Source organism: Alnus glutinosa, chromosome 14, assembly GCF_958979055.1.
Source record: "Alnus glutinosa chromosome 14, dhAlnGlut1.1, whole genome shotgun sequence".
In the NCBI taxonomy this organism is placed as follows: domain Eukaryota; kingdom Viridiplantae; phylum Streptophyta; class Magnoliopsida; order Fagales; family Betulaceae; genus Alnus; species Alnus glutinosa.
In genome coordinates, this window is record NC_084899.1 from 6,163,197 (window position 1) to 6,188,408 (window position 25,212).

Sequence of the window (25,212 nt, forward strand, 5' to 3'; positions counted from 1 at the left end):
TAACTTGCGGAAATCTATTCTTGTGTTTGAAGAACAATGAAATGGAGATGATTTATTTTGTGATTAAAATTTTGTATTTTTGGTTGTATTTAACAATCCACATGATATTACCACATTGTTAGATACAATAAAACAAGATTTAATCGGGTGTCATAATGAAACTCCTACACAATATCTATTATCCGCTGGAAAAGAATGAACCACAAATTAATCAACTTTTGCTTTTATGTTCAATTTCTTGGCGCGGGTTAATACCCTACTTTAAATCCACAAGATCTGAATTTGAAAGATTTTGGTGGCAAATTAAGAAGCCACTCTTTATTTATTAACTAATTAGTAGTGAAACTTAAAAAGGGTTATTTTATTTTACTTTATTTTTTAATCGTCTTTCCTTTGCTTGTTTGTTTGCTGCCTTGCTGGAATTGAAGAACGTTAGTAACTAGTTAGTGAGTGAGAACCATATCGCGAGAAACTGCGAGAAATATCGCGTATTTCCTTCAAAAACACCTGCGGAAATCGCAAATCGTTCAAAATAACGCCAGACGAGTTACGAATATTAAAGCACTCTATAAAATCATTATTATGTCTGCACAATCATAGGCAGCCAGCAGCCAGCGGCCCAGCGTGTGCTTTTCTCTAGCATTTTTTTTTCTTTTCCAATTTTGCTTTTATTCCTCTAAAGTCCAAACCTTTATTTTTCTCTTTTCCTCTGTGGCCGGAGGTGGATCTCTGAGGTTCACATCTCTCTCTCTCCCCGACGCACTGAGAAGGAAAAATAAAGATTTTTTTTCTGTTCGTGGTTTTTGGGGTTTTTATTTTGGATTGTTAGAGTGTTGTGGAAATGGAGCCAGAAACGACCTCGAACTCGGTCTCTGAAGGCAATGGGAAGGACAAGAACTTCGAAACCCAGGTGGTGCTGAACGTGTATGATCTTACCCCACTTAACAATTACACGGTTTGGTTCGGTTTTGGGATCTTTCATTCCGGTATTGAAGGTTGGTCACAGAAGTATCTGATTTTGTGGATTCTTTGTCTTTCTGCTTTCTGGAATGTTTTGGTGATTTGGGAGTTGCTTTAATTTGTTGTATTTGGGTTTTCTTGGGTGGTTTTTTTTTTTCTTCTTCTTTTTTCTCTGTTTATTATGCAATTTATTTGGTTCTTGTTTTGTCTTTTTCTTTTTTCCCCCCTTCTTGCATAATGCTTTGTGGACAATATATTTGCATGTTTGCATAGAAAAGACAGGAGATGGGATTTGTGGGTTTGATCAAAATCTTTACTCCAATGGTCCTTTTAATTTAAGTTTAAATATTTTTATTTTTGGAATTGAATTTATTGGTGTACATTTGATCCGGAAATCGTGGGTGCTATGTGCAACATTTGGTTTGAAATGAGTTGTACGCAAGTTTTAGCATGCTTGATTAACATGCTTTTCGTTTGTTTATGATGTAGTGGTTATTGGCCGATAAAAACTTATGATTTAGTCATTTACAAATGGCACTGAGCTCATGCTTGAATGTGATGCTAAGTGCTTTTTGAATGCCATTGTTAACTACTTCAGTTTTGTGGTATATATATACGTGGGCGTCGTAATTTGGTAGTTGGTGTAGGTAAGGACTTGTGTTGCCAGAGGCCCACCTGTCATAACTGGTCTTGCCTGAGGCTTGTGCCTTTAAATGTAAAAGTCAGTGAAACACCTCAAAGAAAACGTGAAATATTATACTTTATTTTTAGCGAAAATGGCTTTTGGTAGGAAGACAAGGGGTTATTTAGTTCTGAAAATTAAAAGTCCCGCAGATTAGTAAAAAATTAATTTGCCCCAAAAGGACTCAAATTTTTACTCAACTCTAAGAATTTGAAGAAGAAGAAGACATTGTTAAGTTGTCTGAATAGTTCATGAATATGTGCATTCATTTGGTTCCTAGAGTGTTATTTCTGGATGCAAATGCTCTGGACCTCCTTTCATCTTTTGCTACATAAATTATCTTCCTACACGTTACTGGCATCCTTGTACAGTTCAGTTGAAACCATTTTATATTTTTAGGGCACTTTCTGGAAGCCAGTTATCTTGGGTGATTGTTCAATCTTCCTCCATATTTACATTGACCGAAATCTAGAATGCAGACATTGTAATCCTTTTGTCTAACTGCCTACATAGGATGGGTGAGTGTTTTTTCCTTTTGGGTAAATTAAACTCCTCCCCGTCCCCAAAAATATACTGTATTTGTAACCCCCTTTTTGAACTTCACATTTTTGCAATTGACCTCCTAATTTGAAGAATTTGTTTTCGTGTCTTCTTCCTTCAAAATTAGGCTTTAATTTGAATGAAAAAAGAAAAAAGAAAAACCATGGGTTGGTTGTGCTTCCTGCTATATGAAGTGAATAAATAACCCTTTTCCTGTATCTAAGTACTTCACCTTCTTTGCCCCCACAGATTCATCCCTTTTTTCTCTTGAGATGATCTGAACGGCATCTTCATACACCGACACCTCTGCCCCCATACGTCCTGCGCCACATCTCATCCTCCAACCTCCATTGCCTCACATTGTTGGAAAACTCATCCTATGTTCTTTCAAAAGACAGAAAATCTTTCTAAAATACATAGACTAAGATCTCAACTTCACTAAACAGTACATTCCCCTGTTTTGTAGCAGAGAAACTAGAGGAAAACTTGGTCTCAAAGAAAAACAAAATACAAAAATAATTGAAGTCACATCATCTCCGCAAACAAAATATAGACAACCAAAGCTTAAGTAGCACGACTAAATTTAGTCAAACAAACCAAACATTAAGCACAAATCTCACTCGAGGTCTCAATTTAGCCTCAAAATTTAGAGACAAATAAACTACAGTACAGACAGGTTTCCAGTTTCTTAGGCTACTGAAATTTCCAGTGACTGGATGGGGAGGTGATGTCATTAAGCTCAAAGTACCGCCCTCAACGTGAAGATGCTGATATAAGAAGCTACTGCAACTCTCTGACTTTCTGTGATGTTAGCATTCAAGCTATTGCTCCCGCATTGCTCACTCCTGTCAGAGCCGGAGCCATTTTCCTCCGACAACACGTTGCCCATTGATTCCCAGATTGGATGATCTCAAGCAGTCAGGTGCACATTTGTTACAATGAGGAGAAGTATAGCCGATTCCATTTGGGATTGGAAATGGTGATCATGCGGATGAGTTTTTGGGCGAGGCTCCTTCTCTGTTGATGGATTTGCAGGATAGGATAATGAGAGACAAATGTTAGCTGTTGGATGGGTAGACTGTTGACTGTACAATACCAGATGGTGATGTACCATCAGGCCATGCCATCATTTGGGATGGTATCCAGACATGCTGTGGCACTAGGCAGAATAAAGCATTATTATTACAGCCTTATGTGTATATGCGGTAAAAGAAATTCAATTTCTTTATTGTTAAAGCCCTATGTGGACACACTGTAAAAGATATTCATTTCTCTCTCCCTCTCTCTCTCTCTCGTCTAAGTGAAGGTTAGAGGTGATGATGGCATTGGGGATGAGGTTATAGTTTGCCACAGCCCTGAACCTAATCAAAACCATGAAGGGCATTGTAGTTATTGCACATAGAAAGGAAGCACGTGCACGGTACATGAGTTTTCCACCCAAATTTATGCCTGATTTTGATGGAGGCAGAAATTGAAACAAATTCTTCGAATGAGGGGATCGATTGCAGAAATTTAAAGTTTAAAGGAGAGATTGAAAATGGAGTGATAGTTTGGGGAACAAGTTTATAACCAACTGGATAGAGTAAGCATTCTAGGTCTCTTTTATATGTTTGAGTTATGAAAGAACTGTCATTTTGAATGTACAGGATTCAATTTGTTTAATTTGAGTTCCATGTATGAAGTCTGTTAAATTAAAACAAAACTTTCTAGCTTATGTTTCTTTTTAAATACGTTGATACCAGTGTTTTAAAGACTAGTTTTATACAAATCAATGCAAGATTATCAATCTTCTGTTTTGAAAGACTTGTGAAGTATTGATGAGAATTTTCCTTGCAATTTTCTTCATTATAGATTTGTTGTTACTGTTGTTATTCCTTCTAAATCTAATGAACTACACTCTCTGTGTCAATGTGTACGAACAGTCCATGGTAAGGAGTATGGATTTGGAGCTCATGACTTCCCAGCAAGTGGAGTTTTTGAAGTGGAACCAAGGAGTTGCCCGGGTTTTGTTTACCGATGTTCCATCTCATTGGGGCGCATAACTATGCGCCCATCTGAATTCCGGACATTTATTGAGAATGCAGCTTCTGAGTATCATGGGGATACCTATCACCTCATTTCCAAGAATTGCAACCATTTTACAGATGACATCTCGTGGAGATTGACAGGAAAACATGTCCCGGGGTGGGTGAATCGGCTTGCCCGAGTAGGTACGAAGAATTTTATGTTGACCAATCTTCCATTTCTTCTTTCCATTATTTCATGAATCCACCTCTCTCTCCGTTTCTTTCTGGGTGATGGACCAGAATAGTTGCAATCAGCTTCATTGGTGCCGTTATAAGTTTGAAAAATAAAATAAAAATTGAGCCTCATGTCCGCACAAGGCTTGTTGGCCCTGCAGCTAAGGATCGTTATAGAAAATAAGATTTCCATATAAAACTTTCTTGAGGGAACTAAGCACTTAGGTGTCCCTAAAAAAATGAAGAGTAACTTTTTAACCCACATCATTTGAATTGACTTAGTTTGAAATAAATGTAATTAGTAATGTGTGTAGGGACTTCAGAATTATTTGTTAGGTTGTTATTCATCAGTTTTATTCATTGGGTTGGTCGTAGTTTGTCTTTACCATGTTCTTTGATCTCTCCTTTTCCTGGAATGTGAAAGAAGTAGCATTAGCACTGAATGGTTATTCTTATAACATAGTCAGAAGCTTTATAAGTGAACCTTTTTGTTAAAATTTCAGGTTCTCTATGTAGTTGTCTGCTTCCTGAAAGCCTCCAAGTATCTACTGTCAAACAGCTGCCTGAATACCACGACTGTTCAGGTGAGCAGTCTCTTTTTGAATCTTTCATCTCTATGGACTACGGTTTTGTTTGACTCTGCATCTACTCCATATATTATATATAATTCACGTGTTTCCTTTGCTATTGACATTTGCAAACTTCTTTTTATCTTTTTTGGGTTGTTGCTTTCAGAAGAAGATGGTACGGAATCTCTATCAACCGCGACTGCCCGTGATTCAACAGAAATCGATGATGATCACGAGAAGAGCCTGCTGTCTCCATTGGCTGTAAGCGGTGACGTGGCTTTTGTTAAAGAGGTACACAAGTGATATTTTGAACAGGGGAAAAGAATCGTCCACTTCTGAAACCATTGTTTCGATTTGCTGTATTTTTTATTTTTTTTTTCTCATTTTTTTCCCTCATTCAACCACTATTGTTTTTGATGTTCATTTCATTTGTTTACGAGTAGAATTTAGGTTGTTGTAATTGGTCATATTTGTGAACGAGGGTTTTGTACGGTCCTTTTTGTAAGTGGAAATTGCGTCTCTATCTGAATATTCTGTAATGTACCACGAGTTTGGAACTATAAGATGGCTGTCTACTTCCAATTTCTTGAAGCAATTTGGTGAGCCTCTTTCTTGGTTTGGAAAATGAGTGCTGGAAACTGTTCTAAGCAAAAGTGTGTTTTTGTGTTTTTTTTTTTTGGAAAAAAAAATAAATTTAGTCCTATGATTTTTTTCTCTCCGCAACAGTCTCTTTCCTGCTTAACATTAAAATTAGTAATTTTAATGTTATGACTCGTAAACTTAACACGAAATTAAAAGATTAGAGTTAGAAGAGTGATTCGTTTAATTAAATGGGTCGGGTTATAGTTGATTTGCTTCGACACGACCTAAACCCGACAAGTGACTTAATGATAAGCAATTTTTTACATGATCTACGAATCCGATACAAATTTAATATAAAATTAAAAGATTTAATCCGTTTAATTAATGAGTCGTATTAAAATTGATTTAAATAATCTTATATTCATATTTCGACAAGACTCGAACCTAATATTCTAACACAAATTGCAATCCTTACTTCTAAGGTACCTCCGCCCGAAAGCATAGCTCTCATAGGAGACCGGTCTTTAGAGTATAGAGAGTTGTGCTTCTTCAATAGGAGACAGGTCTTTAGGGTTTAGAGAGTTGAATGGAGAACGACCCGTCACTCTTCTCATTGATGCTTACCTTTATCAAGAATTTTCAGCCCATTATTGAGCTTCACAAAGCTTACTTTTACTTTTACTGGGGTTTCGTAGAGATATTATATTTATAAATATATTAGATATAAATTACTAGGTAAGTCAGCATATCAGAAAATAGAAATGCGGCCAAATCAACAGTTGCTGATGGAATGCCAAAATAATAAATTCCAAACAGCTTGATAATAACCCAAATAAATGCCATTTCACATGTATGGTTTATCTAGGTGCCAACCCACCAAAATAATAATATTAAATACCAGAGACCAATGACAAAGTAATGTGTATATCACACCCCAAACCACTTTTAGCAACTCACTTTGTTGCTTAGAACTGCAGACAAATGTTCCCTCTTGTCTTCTTGCTCGCTTGCCGTTACTCAAGATTTACAAATTACATCTTATGAAGAGCCCCCCTCAAGCTCCAACTTTGAAGTTAGCCAACCACAGATTTCATCCATTTCTTCAGGGATTGTGTAGTGGCCAAGCCTGCATATTCAAACGAAACATTCGTAAGATTGCTCCCTATTTATGAAAATCAACAATTGCTTCTGCTGCCAGGAATCTCCAACTACATACCCATTATAGCTTTTGAATGTCACGTCCTGAAATCCACTTGAACTCAGGGCCCGTGAGGATTTATCACCAAATTTATAAGGAACCACATCATCACCTGAAACAAACCATATCTGCATCATTTCACAAATTGCTATAGCTTAAAATCATAATAGCTGCCATGTCAGTGCATAAACTATGGCAAATACTTCAGCAATGCAAAGGTTGGAACTACCACTAACATGACATCTATGGTATTGATGATGAGCATTCTAGCATATGAAGTTTCTAGTTTAGTTAAATTTTAGTAGTCTCGGTAGCCAAGAATTTGTAAATATTGAGCTACACCAATACGGTTAGTGTGCCCCAAAGTATGAGCAACTTATTTCCACTCAAATATTGGGCATGTTTCAAAATTAAAAAATAGTTTTTATAAACTGTTTTAACAGAAAAAGAATATTTAGAAGTTATTTGGCTTTGCTTTGCTGGAATAGACCCCTAAGCCTAATCAAGTAAAAAGGCAGTCAGGCACGACTTTTCTGGCTACTAAGTTTTGAACCTAGCTAATCTCAGCTTGTCTAGCGAGCAAGCCTGGAGGAACTATTGATTGGTTGAAAGAAGACAACCATCTAAATCCAATTCATATCCCAATCGAAATGGTTCTGCATCATTTCAGCTCCTAGTATATGAAGAACCCTATAAATGCAAATGAAACCCAAACGTTTGAATATGATAAAAAAATAATATACCTTTGCCATGACAGAGCAAAATGGGCAAGGATGCAGCACGCCTTGCAGCTTCGTCCACCCCTTGTAACTTGTTAGCCAAGGTCCTGGAAAGAGTGTAACTCATAACCATGGGTATCAAACTTAATTGCAAAAAGAAACGATGCGAAATTGATGACTAAGACAGATTGTTGATGCAAACTTTGAACAAGGAAGCCAGCCACTCAAGCCAACAACTGCGCTTAATTTGGCTGGGTATGGATTGCCGTTCCCATATTTTCCTTGAGTGAAGCAGGATGCAGAGTATAGGGCAGTAGCTGCACCCATACTGAAGCCTCCAAGGCCAAGTTTAACTGTAAAAGTTATACATAGAACGCTATCAAAATTACGAAACAAAAATAAGTCGCAGTTCCCAAAATTAAAAAACCAAGGTTGCAATAGGACATCTAATGGGTAATAAATCCATCCAATTTGTTTCTCATAGCTATCTAAAGTATAAATTAGTTTCTAAGAAGATTGGCAGCTTACAAAATGCAGTCATCACTGTCAATGACATAAGAAAACTTAAATATAATTATTTAAATTAAGAATGGCATGATAAGGAATTTCATACCTTCTTTAGTCCCTGAGAAATAAAATGTGCTCTTTTCAAGTCATACGTGCACAACGAAACAATTTAATATGCATGAGTTCTTTGTTTTCAACAACGGAAAAATTCGTATCCATAGGATATCCCAGTAACCTTCCAGCATATTGTGAAATTCAAAAAATGATAACCCCGTAAACACAATGCTTGTACATATATCATGTACAAAAACAGAACTAGCTTGACTCAGAAAATAGACATAGCTGAAAGGTGTACTAAAACCATTTTAAATAAAGCAATCAAATTAACATAAATGAAGGCGGAAAAAAATACACAATATTATTTTGTGTGACAGTCTAGCACAGACTTTACTCTAGATAACAAGAACCCTTTCCGATTAGCCCATAGAAAAGAATCCATTAAAAACTATTATTATCTAAAACACACTGTGTTTACAAGTTCTGTAAAGACCAGCAACATTTAAGCTCTTCTGCTCCATGCGATCATCAAGAAAACATAAATAAAGGAAAACGTAAGTGACATCTAGAAATGACAGAGAAAGGAAACTAGTAAGAGTTAGACTAGCCGTTGCATGATTCTAATGCTCGAGACTTCCAGCAATCAATTGTAATATTCATGAAAGCTTTTCAACCAGTAAAGGTACTACCAAAATTACAGCGTCATCACAAATACTACAAAGCTGCTAGAGGAAACCTTACTGTCAGTGGGCTCTGTTGACAACAAATTTGCAACATGTGCTGCTGCAGCATCCAAACCCTCCAAATCATCAGGAGCATCTTCTGACAGGTCTCCAACATCAAACCCTGATTTACATCATATTAGCACTTCAGATTAGTATCAATAAGAGTAAACTCCAGGTCCCACCAAAGAGCACTTTCACCTCCTTCCTTCATGGAAAATATCTACTCCAAGTTTTTCCTTCTACTTATGAAATCCTTTGTACAACCTCTAGATATTGTAGCAAACAGATATTATGAAGATGTAAAATGAAACAAATATAATCAGGTTTTTCAAAGCAAGTAAACTTACAAGCAGTGGAAGGAAAGCCACCAAAAACAGTAATTGGCTGGGTAGGAGCAGTAGGGCATATCCATTTGATCTGCAGATTATAACCAAAATATTACACGAAAGTTTACTGAAACAAAATTCATCCTTCAATCACTTATGAAAAATTACAAGTGTTCCTGATAAATAAATTTAAAATTTTATTAGGTTGTGAGAGCCTAAATAGTCCTTTTTTTTTTTTTTTTTTTGCAACTCTCGTTTAAAAATAAAAAGTTGCAAGTGTTCCTGATAAATAAATTTACTTGTCCTTACATTTGGAAGAGGAAGGCTCTCCAATAGCTGGGACCAGCTGTGGAAAAAAACAAAAAGAAGAGCAAAACATATATGAAAAATTAGACCACTATTGAACCAGAAATGGAAATTCCAATGTAGGTACTCCCAGTCAGATGTATTAAATTTTAAAGTGCTTATCTTAAATGAGGGCTAAGAAAACATAACTTTACTCAAGCAAAAGCTATAACAGAAACACAAACACAATGGGCTGATTCAGTTCCAAGTGAAATGGAAACTTTGCATTAGGCTTTAAAGCTGGACAAAATAACATCTATTGAAATTGGAAACCAGTATTGTGAATACAGCTGAAGTTACCTCAAACTAACATAACACATTTTGGAATCTTGAAAACGCAGCTTAAATTGTGTAGATCTATCAGCCTATTGCAGCAGACACAGCCAATGCGTACACACACACACACACACACAAACACAAACACATGTCAAACCACCCTCTGTTTAAGAACTGATGTTAACAATGCCATACTTTTTTTTTGGGGGGGGGGGGGGGGGGGGGGGGGGGAATGGTATTCTATGATTCTACCAATTCATAATGCTGCCACGACCCCTACATATAGCAATTATAAGATGAATTTGACTGCAGATAATATATAGATAAACAGAGAGACTCACAGTACTTAAAAGACTGGAGGTCAACAAGTCAGATATTTTGGCCATGATTTTCTTTTCCTTATAACAAAATAGCTATCTAGTCAAACAAAATAAATTTATGGGAGGAAATGAAAGTTCTAGAACCTAACCTCTTTCTAAGGGGAAAAAAAATACGGACAGACGTTTAGACACAGTCCAAAATCTGTACTTAAAAGCTATAACCAATCCTGCTCTGCCAAAACCATTAGCAAGCATTAATGACCATGTGATTATAAATCAGGAAATAAGCAATAATTGTATTAAAATCTTGTTCTTTTTTTGGTGTTGGGGGTGGGGGGGGTTGTTGAGAAGATAAGAAAAGTTTAGAATTAGAAATTGTTATATACAACGACACACACACATACACATACAAATGTGATTCTTGTTTTAACAATTTAAATTCTAAAGATTAAAAACTGAATTATAAATCTCTAGTTAAGTGCAGATGCAAATCATGGGAAAGAAATATTCGGAACTTAGTGATTCCTCTCTTTTTCTCTGACCAACCAGGACGAAACTAGAAAAAGAAAAATACAACACAATCCAATAAAAGTGGAAAACCACCTATATCCCAATACTAGGAACAACAGTTTAAACATCAACTAGACAAAGCAATGGGAAATAAGGTATTACCTTGAGCCATTATCACCAAGGCCATGCAGCCAAACTACAGTGGCTTGGTGTCTACCTTTAGGTCTTACCACATAGGTTCTTCCAAACTCAAATACCCTTCTAGCAGTTCGACCACCTGAAGTAAAAATTGCCATAAAAAGCAAAGAGAAGAAATAAAACGAAAAGAAACTCTGTATAGTCAATGCACTCCTCCACACAAAGAAAACCCAGATATATTCAGCCAAAAAACAATCAAAGGGCACATATGAGTCTAACAAAAGTACACTAACTATTAACATCATCTTTATCAGACTAAAGCAAGACAGAGCAAGGGAAATAAACTAACCAGAACCCACTGAAGGACCAGTGAAGCTCATCTTAGCCCCCCAGAAAACTGCACTAACCAAACGACCAATAGCAATTGAGAAGAGCACAGATCCTGCACAATAGAAACACGGAAGTTCTCATTTGCCATCTGAATACAATGATGTATAGTGTTCTTAACAAACAATCACTTGTGTGCCCACCTGGTGGCTACAGTGACCTAGGGCCTCTACTAAGACTAGGTGACTCACTATCCAGAATACCCAGCCAATGAGTTCTGGCTCAAATGTTGCTTCCTCTTTAAGGTCAAAGTGGACGGTGAGGTCGTAGATTCAATAGGTACGTGCATAACTTACCAATAAAAAGAAAAAAAGAAAAATATATTCAGAATACCCTAAGTTGATATCTTAAGGATCATCCTATGATGAAAACCCAAATGAACATCATTAAATATTTTAAAGAAAATACTTCTCACTTGTTTAATATTTAGGTGGTTTTAAACCATGTGAGCTGGTAAGCACATAAATAGATCTGAAAACAAAAAATGAAACCCAGAATAAATTATATCCAGAACCAAAAAAAGATACTAATTTGAATAAAACATAAGTTACTAGTTCCAGTCAACCATCTATTCTCCCTTATTTTTTTCTACCCTTTTGGTTTATTTACACTGTAACGTTGTGTTATTCACGATACTGTAATTAGCACACATACAAATAACAAACTTGCATCTGGACGCTTGGAGGCACATCAATTTTCTAGAAAATAAAAAATAATTTCCATAGCATTTTGCTTATGCAGACATGTAAGGCTCATTTATTTAATTTACCCATTACTGAATTGTAACACTAAACATGTAGGCACCATATGGTTAGCATTTCAAAACCTCTGATATGGATTTTAAAGCGAAATTTGCTTTGATGATAGCTTGAAAAGCAATAAAAATAAATTACTTCAAATTGCTAACCAAGCAGCATCTACATATCATGAAAATATACTACAAGTGAGCATTAGTCAATTTCCTAAAAAAGGTATCTTCGGCATCATGTTGAACAAGTAAGTAAATATGAGGCCTGCAATGGAGCCACTATGAAAAAGTTCCCGGAGATTGGCAAGCCTGCCGAGTGCCGAGACAGCTTAACCCATGGGTGATGAATCAGGGAATTGTTTAACTTGACAAGAAATCATCAATAAATACAAGAAATATTGATTAACATGATAAACACAACTACAAATCCAAAATTTCAAATAACATGAAATGATAATAAACCAAATTATAGCCAATACTCGGTAAACCAAAATTCAACTCCTAGTAACTCCACACTGACCACACACACAAACACAAACACGAGATTGCACATATAGAATTACAAGAGACAGAAATGGAAACAAATTAAACAGCTAAAACATCAATGGGTTTCTAGGGTTTGAGCAACTAACACCAACCTCAATCGCTGCGGAGGCTCCGAGGCACACTCTCTCTCTCTCTCCCCCTACTGTCGTCGATATATATATATCATTTTGTGTATGTTCTGTCGTTTCTTATTTGTAGTTGACCTGTTGTCGTGACTGCACGGATGGCCTACTGGGATTGCCGATTGCCACCGGGGACAAAGTGCAGTGTGATAAAAACTCATACGTCTGCGACAATTTTGGACCGTCGATTCAAATCCCTTGGAACTTTTTGATGCAAGCATTTAGATGGGATTCGACAATACAAATGTGTCTGCCACGTGCTGAATATTACTTTGAGGAGACAAAATTTCGGCCTCAATGTTTTATACGCAAGACAATCCCAATTGCGAGGAGGCTGGAAGCTGGAAGCCGGTCCCCCCCTCCCAGTTTTTAGCTAGGCTGGTCCCGTCCCCTTTTTCTTTCTTTCTTTCTTTCTTTCTTTCTTTTTTTTTTTTTTTTTTTTTTTTTTTTATTGTATATATATATATAGATAAGTATATATATTATTAATCATATAGGAGTGGACCTATTCAAAATTTGGCAAATTCAAGACCAAGCTCAGAAAAAAAAAAAAATATATATTGAAAGAAAAAAAAGGGGGTGAATTACTTAAAGAGCTGAAAGTTACAGAAAATTATAACGTTATTCTAGTCTTGTCCAATTTTTTTTAAGTGAATTTATTTGTTTACCTTTCTTCTAGTCAATGATATGTTGGTTTTGATAAAAGTTTTTAAATGGTATTTTCTGTTTTCATTATTATATGACATAAAAATGAAATTAGTTTAAGATATTTTATGTGTTGGGTTAATTACTGATACTTTTACTTTTTTGGTAAAAAAAATAAAACAAATGAAAAACATTATGTATAATTTCTAATTTTTCATCATTTTTGCAATTAAATATTCAAATTTTAAAAAATGTCAATTTAGTATATCAATTTTTTAATTTTTTTTTCAATTTTAAACCTTTGTTAGAATATTCCGTTAAATTCTGTCAAAAATTTCAAAATAATAATTAAAAAAAGAACAGAAAAAAGAAGAAGACCATATTGAAGCTCTTAAGTTGACTAGTTGAGGCCCTACTTTGTAATATAGCAATGAATAGGTTTCTAACATGTCTCGATTATTAAAGATCAGATTAATCATCACTTTGATTGGTTCTATTTTTTATTTGCAGAGCTTTAAGAATAAGCTTGAATTGGCTATTCAATATTTCAACCCACCTCCCTCCTCCTCACCCTTTCTCATTATTGCTTCTATGGGTGGATTCAGGATTTAGTGGATATGTTATATATTACATGTTTCCAACTCAATGAATTATGAATCAGCTTCCACCATATATTTCTGATGAGGCTATAGAATGTTGTAGGGAGGAACATTTTGAAGTGGCTTGTAATTACAAGATAACTTGATTAGTGTTAATTAAGTATTTCCATGATAGCAATTGGGTTGGACAGAATTAAACATTACATGTCAGGAGGAATAGGATTATCTCCATTTAAAATGAAATTGATAATATCTATTTTATAGTTAAGATTTAAAGTTCATCAATTTAACGGTACATATGAAATCTATGTTGGTACGTTTTTTTTTTAAAAAAAAAAAATAAATTATGTGAAATTATGTACACCGTTAGATGTGTCAACTTTAAATCCTGATATTCATTTAAAATATAGAGGATCCTAGCTTGTCCCTGCGCCTTCGTGAATAGACTGAAATTAGGTGTAATGTTTTTATTTTTTCATGAGTTTAATGTAGTTTTTAGGGTTTTAGACTCCAAACCTAATCCTAATTGCAGGATCCAAAATGAGTTAGTCATGCATGTGCAAAAACATTACCTTTTCACTAGTAGTTATCACTCTTCACCTTTTTGAATATTTTCACACAATAGCATAAAGAAACCCAAGTTTTGGATTTTATGCATGCACACATAAGAGTAGTTTTCAATCATAGTTTTGTTACAATATTTTCTTATTTGGGCTTACATTGACTGTGGTTTTGGTAATTTTTCTTAAATGAGTTGTACCAGTGGCGGAGCCAGAAAATTGGTTTAGGGGGGTCAAAATTTTTTTAAAGAAAAATTGTGAATGAAAATGTAAGCCTTAAAACGAAATGCACAGAACTAACCATAAAACGCAAGATTATGTAAACAAAACACACACTTCAGCACCATAGGTCCATAGACACCCTTTCCTAAACAAAACACAGGTGCCGCCAGCTATATGCAAGATTACGTGTGGAAAATTATGCTCAAATGGTTTACAAGGTTTTTTTTGTAGATATGCTCTTCGAATTTTGTCTCTATCATTAGGATGGTAATCAGAAATTTTTTTCCTTAAACAGGGATCGGCTGCTAGATTTGCTAAATCTACCTCAATACGAGCTCGTTTAGAATTTGATTGTAGCTCAATTAAATCATTGTTCTCCATAATCTCAGACAACTACAATTATATATATTATACAATTAATATATGAAACAAAAATTTTAGGTCTATATATATTCCTAAGCAATTAAATATAAAAAAAAATTATAAAAAAAAAAATCCAACTATAAAAAAATAATAAATTAAAAAAACAATTAAAATATAAAAACTTAAATTTTAATCAAAATAAAAGTTGATTACATATTTACATACCTAATATGCTGGTTGAACTTTGAAGATTTAATTAAATGGTTGAAGCTTGAAAGCTTTGAGTAACGACAATGAGTTAGAAGCCGGATCCATCTTCTCCTCTGAGTTCAGTGATTTGAAACTTGTTCACAATTTGTAAAAATAATTGATGTATGTGTTAAGTTTAACCAAAGCTTTTAGATAGTCTTATGGGTTACGCAACTTACGCTCAAACCTCAAAGTTTACAAATTTTCTGAGTGAGATTTGACTCTCACACGGCTCTAAGATTACTTCACAGTCTCGAGCACATCGCACTCTACACAAAAGACTGACCCGAACTGACACATTGCATATGTTCACACACGCACGTCGTCGCACAGGCTGCACAAGTTGTAATTCATTTGGTTTTTTTGCACATGAATTCATTTGCTTTTTACACATAAATTCATTTGCATTCAATTTATTTACTTTTTGCATTAAATTGTTTTACTTTTTGCACGACTTCAAGCCTTGTAAATAGTAAAGACTCATCAGTCTCTTCACTCTCTTGTGAAATGTAAAGACTTTTAGTCAAAAAGAGTACATATTACTCAAAGGCTATTCAGTCTACTTGATAGGCAGCTGTCAGCTTGCTATGAGTTATCCGAAGATTCCGAACGTGCGCGACTCCAACTCTCCAAGTTATGAGTTATGAGTAATCCAACTTTTTTCCTTTTTTTTTATTTAAACGTTGCGTTTTGGATAAAGAATAAAAAAAATACTGTCATCTTCTACCTTCGTCCTACTTCTTCAACCTCTGAAGAGTCTGAACTAAACTACTTACAGTCTTACAGAGTAAGTGAATAATAGAAATGAGAAAGGTGGGGCAGAAAAAAAAAAAAAAAAAAAAAAAAAAACTCAAGACAAAGCGTGGGCAAGCTTGCCCTTTGATAAATTGCTGTTGGGGGGGGGGGGCATTTCAAGGGCATAAAAAAAAATTATACCATTTGTAAGGAAATTTTTTAAGAAGTCAGGGGGGGCACTTGCCCCCCCTCGACCCCCCCTGGCTCCGCCCCTGAGTTGTACACACAGTCTAAATAATATGCCCAAATGTCATTGAGTGATCATTTTCTAAATGGGTTTTATACACCTTAACTTTGTAGGAATTGGATTTGTAGCGGATGTGGTAAACATTATGTAGGCATGTAACCCTATTAAGATTAGGAGTTGTGGGTAGATTCCATTTGGTTTTCTATATATAGGCTAGGTCTCTCATTCTCTCCATACAACACACAAAACCCTATTTCTCATTAGTTAGAGAATTTTGGTTTACCCCATTGATGGCCACCTTAGAAGTTGGTGGTAACTACCAAAGTGGCACATTCATAGTAAAAGGATTGGGATCCAACCCTAAACGCAACATAATTATGCAGTAAAATAAAGCAAGTAAATTTATGCAGCAATTATCAAAACATAAACCACAAAATATAAGCAACCACATGGGTCTTCACATGAATGTCATGATGGCACATTATTCAAAAAGGCGATGAGGCCCTAGCACAAACTATTTAAAGTCCCAGGACGATCTGTTTGACACCCCGGAAAAGCCGAGACTCGGATCATAAGAATGGCGAGAATTCCCATCATCCGAGCTCCCAACTCGGATAAGGGAATTGGGGGATAACTGTTGGGAATAATGCCACTTGGTCCGGCCCACGTCGGGAGCCACAAACCCTTCAGCCCATCTTAGCTCATGTAGAGATATGGGCCCCAAGCCCACCAGATATGAATCAACAAGGATGGATATCCAGGAGCGGACCGGGAGTCCGTTGTACGCTGTTACGCCCCCGTTTTGGGATATAAGAAAAAACGCAAACTAAGTGAGTCTATAAAAAAAAAATAAAGACAAAGCGGCCCAAGACACAAGTAATAAAAATATTTGTACTTCTATCATTAGCAGTATCAAAAATATTACAGTGGGGTTAATAATTCGTTACACCTCAAAAGTAAGGAGGTAATTGCAAAAGCTAACAATCATAGTTGCTAGATATCCTCCCTAATAAGTAAATGACGGTAAGGTGTACAGTTACAATAACAAAATAAAATTATACTACATCAATCTATTTGCTTTACATCCCGTGTCAATGGTGGAGTCCTCAGGCACTAAACTGCTACTATTTATAGATAGCTACACCCTCTGCTAATCGACTGTGCAATGGGTCCAAGTTTCCCACTGATACGGCCATATCTGTGGGTCGCTAATAACGAGAAGTCTCACCGGAACCCCTGCCCTCATGACTATGATACAAACCTTCATCTAAAAGGATTGTAAGGGAGAAGGGTGAGTTCGACAACTCAGTAAGGAAATCACAACACCAGGAAAATAAAACATGCTATAAAATAACATAATTAACAATTATAACAGAAATTGAAAATAATTGCATAAGAAATTTATAAATAATCTAGTAAATTCTTTTCACTTATTTTCCCTTAAAAACTGTAATTTTCCCCTTTTAGACTCTACACTGCTATTACCCGTGAGCGGAGCATGTTGGCTTTTGTCCCAAGGACCTATAGACTTAGCTTGTCGTCACAGGGGAGAGTCGCCGAGTTAAGGAACTTCCTAGGTGAAGGCCAACCCTAGCCAGTAGCACACATCGTCTTTTGGTATGCTTGTCATGCTACCATTTATGATACCGATCATAACTCTAATAGTGCCTCAGAGTTAAACAATTATTATACATGAACATTTTCTGTAATTCTGTAGGCCCTACTATAACTGTACACCATACTTTAAAACTGTACGAGCCATTTTCATAACTATAGTTATGCGCAGATTTTAACCTTTAGATGTTCTTTTCATTCGAAACTGTATTCATGTATAAATCATAACTATATAATGCTTTATTCATAATCATAACTTTAATTATGCATAAATCATAACTTTGAAGTACTCTTAATCATAACTGTAATTTATACACAAAATTTTTGAATAATAACATATTGGTAATAAAAACTTGACATTGAAATAATTAAAAAAAATCACGTAAGTAAAGGCTACGTAAAATTCCCCAAGAATTTCTTAAAAGATTTGTAATAAAATTTTGTTGGGGGTTTTTCGATGTTGTATCACCTTACCTTTATTTCATGAGCAACTCTTAGATATCTCTACCTAGATTAGGCCATAAAAATTTATTTAGAGACCATTCAAAAGATAATTAAAATCTATTCTATTAATATCAAATATAACTTAGAGGTGATAAATGATTGAGGGGGGACCTTTAACCAGCCCCCCTCCCCCTCTTTTTCAATAAAAAATGCAATTTTAATTAAAAAGGAAAAATAAAACAATCAAAAAATACATTTTTTATTGAAAATAGGGGGGAGGGGGGCCGGTTAAAGGCCCCCCCCTCAATCATTTCTCCTTAGAGGGACATTCCAAAATTTCAAATTATAAACTAAGTATCCGAAACATATTTTGTACAACAATTACTCCACTTAAATATACGAATAAACAGTTCTTATGTGAAGAAAGTTTTTGCCAAAGGTCTCTCTCTACATAAACTAATACCCAACAGCAAACACCTATCACTAAACCTTTACACCCAACCAATACTCATATTAAAACAACTACCCATCCAATTCTGCCAAAAGGATTTCTGCCAGTTTTAACCGTTCAGCACAAAGAAGAACTCAATGCACTAAACTATCCAATAAAAAATCACAATTTGCAAAAGGATTTATAACTAAAAGGTCATAATTAGGGGCAGTAAAATCTCAAAAAAAAATCATCTACCCGCTCGGGTTCTAACATCAAACAATCCAAAATATCACAAAAACAAATCAACCCAACCAAAAGAAAATCCAAAAATTCTTACCCAGAGCCCATTCGGTTTTCTTCATCGAAAATCTTCAGAAAAACCCATAAATTTATACCCATTCAGTTTTCAACTTCAAGAATCCAAAAATTTTCATCAACAACCCAACTGGTTCATCCCAAAATCAAGCCATCACCGAAAATAGGAGAACAAAAAATCAAGCTCCCAAAATCCACCACAAACCAACCCAAACTGAAACCAGAAAATTTTCCCCTTCGTCTTCGAAATTTACTTAGTCCAAACAAACGCACTATATTGCAACTACCTACATTCACATAATAATAAACTTACATGCTACCACATGCCTTATCTTCTAATAGCTCTCAGCAAACAAAGATGGGTATCTCTTGTGTATATCATCTTCTAATTCCCATTCTTCAATTTCATTATTTCTTCATAGAACTTTCACTAATGGAATGCTTTTGATGCTTAGCTCTTGAACTTTGCGATCCAATAACTTCATCGGAATTTCTTCATAAGTTAGGTCTTCTTATAGCTGTAGGGACTCGTACTTGATGGCATGCGATGAATCAGGGATGTACTTCCTCAATATAAAGACATGAAAAGCGTCGTGTATTCTAGCTAGACTCGGTGGCAATGCTAACTGGTAAGCTACTGGGCCTACTCTTTCTAAAATCTCGAATGGTCCGACGTAGCGGGGATTCAATTTCCTTTTCTTGCTGAATTTAGTGACTCTCTTCATGGGTGCCACTCTAAGAAACACTTTGTTGCCTTCTGTAAATTCCAAGGTTCTTTGACGCACATCTGCATAGCTTTTCTGTCAATCTTGAGCTGCTAACAATCTTCGTCAGATTAAAATGACCTTATCTAAGGTATCCTGCACGATATCCGGTCCTAGAATCCTTTGTTCACCTAGCTCGTCCCAGTAAAGTGGGGAACGACATTTTCGCCCATACAGTGCTTCGTACAAGGCCATCCCAATACTAGCTTGATAGCTGTTGTTGTAAGAGAATTCCACCAAAGGAAGATAGCGCGCCCAGCTGCCACTAAAATCCAATATGCAATTTCGTAACATGTCTTCTAGCGTTTGGATGGTTCTCTCCAATAGTCCGTCAGTCTGAGAATGGTAAGCTGTACTAAATCGTAATTTGGTACACATTGCTTCTTATAAACTCTTTCAGAATCTTGACGTGAAACGAGGACCTCTTTCTGACACTATCAATTTGGGTACTCCGTGCAGTTTGACTATCTCTTGTATATAAAGTTTTGTCAACTTCTCCAGAGAACATTTCACCCTTACTGGTATAAAATGAGCGGCTTTAGTTATTCTATCCACGATCACCCATATTGCATCGTGCCCAGCTTGAGTTCGTGGTAATCCCACCAAAAAGTCCATAGTTATTGCCTCCCATTTCCACACCAGTATCTCCAAAGGTTGCAATAGTCCTGCAAGTCTATGATGTTCTGCTTTAACTTGTTGACACGTCGAGCATCGTTCTACGAATTCAGCAATGTCTCATTTCATTCCATTCCATTCCACCAGAAATAACCCTTAAGATCACGATACATCTTTGTTCCTCCAGGATGCACCGAGTATGGTGAGAAGTGTGCCTCTTCTAAGATCAGTTTCTTTATCTCATCGTCATTCGGAACACAGATTCTATTTTAGTACTTGAGTAGCCCATCTGACGTGATATAAAAACCCAACCCTTGTTGATCTTCTCCTTTAGGCGGGTGGTCTCGTCATCTTGTTCTTGCACTATACGAATTCTCTCTAGGAGAGTAGTCAGAATCTCCAATTTTGCCATTAACGCTAACACTTCACCTTGAACGACTTCTAAATTGAATCTTTGAAGATCTGCCTGTACTTCACATGGCAAGGTTTTTAGACATGCTGCTCCTCCTCTAGACTTCATTAGTCCAGAAATTCTTGGAACGCTCGATTCATTAAGTCCATAAAAACTGCTGGCGCATTTGCTAATCCAAATGGCATCACTAAGAACTCATAGTGGCCATAACGTGTTGTTGAAAGTCATCTTGGGTATGTCTTCCCTCCTTATCTTCAGCTAATGATACCCTAATCGAAGGTCGATCTTTGAGAAAATTTGTGCACCCTGTAGTTGGTCGAACAAATCGTTTATGCGGGGTAGCGGATACTTGTTCTTGATGGTGACTTTGTTAAGTTCTCGATAATCAATATACATTCGAAAAGTACCATCCTTCTTTTTCACAAAGAGTATGGGCGCTCCCCAAGGCGAAATGCTAGGGCGAATAAATCCTTTATCTAACAATTCTTGTAGTTGGGTCTTCAATTCTTTTAATTCCGCTAGTGCCATCCGATAGGGTACTTTGGATATTAGAGCAGTTCCTGGAGCTAATTCATTGCAGAATTCTATCTCCATATCTGGAGGAAGTCCCGGAAGATCCTTTGGAAAAAGGTCAAGGAATTCTTGTACCACTGGTATGTCTCCTATCTTCTTTTCTTCATGAGACGATTCCTTTATGCATGCTAAATAGACTTGGCATCCTTATAAAATCAATTTCTTAAATTGCATCGCTGAAATTAATTATGGTGTAGAGCTCACCCTAGTTCCAACAAACTTGAACTAGGTGTCCGCTGGTAATCGAAAAATTATCTCTTTGCTGCGACAATTGATGATGGCATGATTGCTTGACAACCAATCCATCCCGAGAATGATATCGAATACTATTAAATTAGCCGTGAGGTTTCTCCCTTCAATGCAAATTGGACAGTTCAAACTATTTTTCTACGTATCATCGATTTTCCTATTGGGGTGGCTACTAGCACTCCTACTTCCATTGGCTCTATGCTAATATGAAATCTCCTAGCATACTTAGCTGATATAAACGAATGAGTAGCACCAAAATCGAACAAAACGATAGCCTTACCAGTAAAGAAGTGTAGAATACTTGTAACTACGTCATTTTTAATCTCCGCTTTTCCTGGTGTGAGGGCATAAACCCTGGCCAGAGTAGGCAGTCTGCGATTATCCATTGTCTGGAGCGGTATAACGCCTCCTTTTGGGCAGTCTCGTCCGATGTGGTCGGGCTGTCCACATTGGTAGCACCGATGAGTCCCCATACGACATGGTCCATAGTGGGGGCATTGACATTTAAGGCAAGGTGTGTCGTTCGTTGAACTCGATTCGTTCCCTCTAGGTCTGACTTCTTGATTATTAACATTCGGGCTTTGTCTCCATCCAGCTTGGTTTTGATTCAGTGGAGGTGCAGTCATTTTTCGAGATTTCACCATTGCCATAACTTTCCTCTTCAAACTTTCCTCGGCCAATGAGGCCTTGTTCACAAATTCCACAAAGTCACAAATTTCTAGACATACCACTCTGTCGTGGATTCGGGGGTTGAGACCTCGTTCAAACTTTCTCACTCGATTCTCTTCATCAGCCACCAAGTAAGGAGCGAAACGCGCCAATTCATTTGAAACGGCCCGCGTATTGAGCGACGGTCAAATTTCCTTGGGTAAGGTCCATCAATTCCTGGGCCTTCTCATCTCTGAGAATTTTGGGAAAATATTGTTGGAGGAATTCTTTTTGGAATCATGGCCAAGAGATTGCTTCCTCGCTGTCCAACCCTTGAATTAGTAACACCTTTTTGGCGGTCCACCAATTCCTGGCCTCGTCTGACAATCGATATGTGGTGTACTGCACCTTCTGTTCTTCTGTGCAGCCCACGAGTCATAAAATTTCCTCCACATCGATCAACTAGTTTTCACATTCCATGGGATCTCGTTTTCCATCGAATGGGGGAATATGAAGATCCTTAAAGCGTTTAAACGGGCAGCCACGTTCCTCTTCGTGTGGTACTTCTCTTCTAAGATCGGTTATGGCCGTAACAAATTCCCTAGCCATAGCTTGAAACATCTGTGCCATGTCTTGGGCAATCTGATTTTCGAAGCCTTGTTTCCTTCGCCTCCTTTCGCCATAATTCCAAAACGCATTAAGGTTAGAGTTTCCTATTTTAAGAAAAATAATTCAATCGTGAGCGTAGTAATGCATCCTAACCTAAACCTGGGTTTCCATATTTCCTAGGTTCTTTAGCAAGCCAACTACAGTTGACTTGGCTCTGATACTATGATGTCACGCTCTCGTTTTGGGATATAAGGGAAAACGCAAACTAAGTGAGTCTATAAAAAAAAATAAAGACAAAGAGGCCCAAGACACAAGTAATTAAAATATTTGTACTTTTGTCATTAGCAGTATCAAAAATATTACACTAGGGTTAATAGTTCGTTACACCTTAAAAGTAAGGAGGTAATTACAAAAGCTAACAATCATAGTTGCTAGATATATTCCCTAATAAGTAAATGACAGTAAGGTGTACAGTTACAATAACAAAATAAAACTGTACTACATCAATCTATTTGCTCTACAGTCTGTGTCACTGGTGGAATCCCCAGATACTAAACGGCTATTATTTACAGACAGCTACACCCTCTGCTAATCGACTGTGCAGTGGGTCCAAGTTTCCCACTGATACGACCATATCTGCAGGTCGCTAATAACGAGGAGTCCCACCGGAACCCCCGCCCTCCTGACTTTGATATAAACTTTCATTTGAAATGGTTGTAAAAGAGAAGGGTGAGTTTGACAACTCAGTGAGGAAATCACAACACTAGGGAAATAAAACATGTTATAAAATAACATAATTAACAATTATAACAAAATTTGAAAATAATGGCATAAGAAATTTATTAATAATCAAGTAAATTCTTTTCATTTATTTTCCTTAAAAACTGTAGTTTCCCCCTTTTAGACTCTACACCGCTATTACCCGTGAGCGGAGCACGTTGGCTTTTGTCCCAAAGACCTATAAACTCAGCCTGTCGTCATAGGAGAGAGTCGCCGAGTTGGGGAATTTGCCTAAGTGAAGGCCAACCCCGGCCGATAATACACACCGTCTTTTGGTATGTTTGTCATGCTACCCTCTATGGTACCGATCATAACTGTAATAATGCATCAGGGTTAAACAATTATTGCTCATGAACGTTTTTTGTAATTTTGTAGGCTCTACAATAACTGTACACCATACTTTAAAATTGTAAAACCGTTTTCATAATTATAGTCATGTGCAGATTTTAAGCTTTAGATGCTCTTTTCATTCGAAATTGTATTCATGTATAAATCATAACTATAGAATGCTCTATTCATAATCATAACTTTAATTATGCATAAATCATGACTTTGAAGTGCTCTTAATCATAACTGTAATTTATGCACAAAATTCTTGAATAATAACATATGGGTAATAAAAACTTGGCATTGAAATAATTAAAAAAAATCACGTAAGTAAAGGCTTCGTAAAATTTCCCAAATTATAAACTGTATTCATATATAAATCATAACTATAGAATGCTCTATTCATAATCATAACTTTAATTATGCATAAATCATAACTTTGAAGTGCTCTTAATCATAACTGTAATTTATGCACCAAATTCTTGAATAATAACATATAGGTAATAAAAACTTGGAATTGAAATAATTAAAAAAATCACATAAGTAAATACTTTATAAAATTCCCCAAATTATAAACTAAGTATCCAAAACATATTCTGTACAATAATTACTCCACCTATATATACGAATAAACAATTCTTATGTGCATAAAGTTTTTGCCAAAGGTCACTCTCTACATAAACCTAACAGCAAGCACCTATCACTAAACCTTTACATCGAACCAATACCTATATTAAAATAACTACCCATCTGATTCTGCCAAAAAGATTTCCTCCAGTATTAACCATTCAGCACAAAGAAAAAATCAATGCACTAAACTATCCAACAAAATATCAGGGTCAATAAAATCTCAAAAAAAAAAATCAACTACCTGCTCGAGTTCTAACATCAAACAATCCAAAATATCACAAAAACAAATCAGCCCAACCAAAAGAAAATCCAGAAATTCTTACCCAAAGCCCATTCGGTTTCCTTCATCGAAAATCTTTAGAAAAACCCATAAATTTATACCCATTCGGTTTTCAACTACAAGCATCCAGAAATTTTCATTAACAACCCAACCGGTTCATCCCAAAATCAAGCCATCACCGAAAACAGGGGAACAAAAAATCAAGCTCCCAAAATCCACTACAAACCAACCCAAACCGAAACAACCCGTGAAACAACAATGTGAAACCAGAAAATTTTCCCCTACCCACTGACATTTCTGAAAATCCTAAAAATTTCAACCCAAAATGGAAATAAGGTCTAGGATTTCACTTACCCCCCCCCCCCCCCCCCCCAAAAAAAAAAAGAAAAAGAAAAAAAGAAT

At 36.2% G+C, this 25,212-nt stretch overlaps 2 protein-coding genes across 4 annotated transcripts; one reads left to right on the plus strand and one right to left on the minus strand.

Annotated features, from left to right (window-relative positions):
* Window positions 1-604: 604 nt before the first annotated feature.
* On the plus strand, window positions 605-5,586 carry LOC133858098 (deSI-like protein At4g17486). 2 transcript variants are annotated; one of them, XM_062293542.1, is made up of 4 exons: window positions 605-995; window positions 4,105-4,392; window positions 4,926-5,006; window positions 5,161-5,586. In XM_062293542.1, the coding sequence occupies exons 1-4, from the start codon at window positions 842-844 to the stop codon at window positions 5,292-5,294; spliced, it is 657 nt and encodes a 218-aa protein (XP_062149526.1). In that variant the 5' UTR covers window positions 605-841; the 3' UTR covers window positions 5,295-5,586. The 2 variants fall into 2 exon arrangements, with proteins under 2 accessions (XP_062149526.1, XP_062149525.1); XM_062293541.1 differs by having other exon boundaries at window positions 610-995; window positions 5,158-5,586.
* Window positions 5,587-6,372: 786 nt separating this feature from the next.
* Window positions 6,373-12,603, minus strand: LOC133857896 (uncharacterized). 2 transcript variants are annotated; one of them, XM_062293271.1, is made up of 10 exons: window positions 12,468-12,603; window positions 11,044-11,136; window positions 10,719-10,833; window positions 9,415-9,451; window positions 9,127-9,196; window positions 8,796-8,900; window positions 7,693-7,843; window positions 7,515-7,597; window positions 6,790-6,883; window positions 6,373-6,699 (listed from the first exon to the last, which is right to left on the minus strand). In XM_062293271.1, the coding sequence occupies exons 2-10, from the start codon at window positions 11,072-11,074 to the stop codon at window positions 6,612-6,614; spliced, it is 774 nt and encodes a 257-aa protein (XP_062149255.1). In that variant the 5' UTR covers window positions 11,075-11,136; window positions 12,468-12,603; the 3' UTR covers window positions 6,373-6,611. The 2 variants fall into 2 exon arrangements, with proteins under 2 accessions (XP_062149255.1, XP_062149256.1); XM_062293272.1 differs by lacking the exon at window positions 12,468-12,603 and adding an exon at window positions 11,497-11,544.
* Window positions 12,604-25,212: the final 12,609 nt, after the last annotated feature.

Bases quoted from the DNA above. Each gene is read 5' to 3' on its own strand.
- LOC133858098 (XM_062293541.1), top strand. From the start codon at position 842: ATGGAGCCAGAAACGACCTCGAACTCGGTCTCTGAAGGCAATGGGAAG. The intron at 4,393-4,925 runs GTACGAAGAATT...TTAAAATTTCAG, and splicing joins GAATCGGCTTGCCCGAGTAG to GTTCTCTATGTAGTTGTCTG. The intron at 5,007-5,157 runs GTGAGCAGTCTC...TGTTGCTTTCAG, and splicing joins TGAATACCACGACTGTTCAG to AAGAAGATGGTACGGAATCT.
- LOC133857896 (XM_062293271.1), bottom strand. From the start codon at position 11,074: ATGAGCTTCACTGGTCCTTCAGTGGGTTCTG. The intron at 8,901-9,126 runs GTAAGTTTACTT...GATGTAAATCAG, and splicing joins TGGCTTTCCTTCCACTGCTT to GGTTTGATGTTGGAGACCTG. The intron at 7,844-8,795 runs GTAAGGTTTCCT...TAACTTTTACAG, and splicing joins GTCAACAGAGCCCACTGACA to TTAAACTTGGCCTTGGAGGC.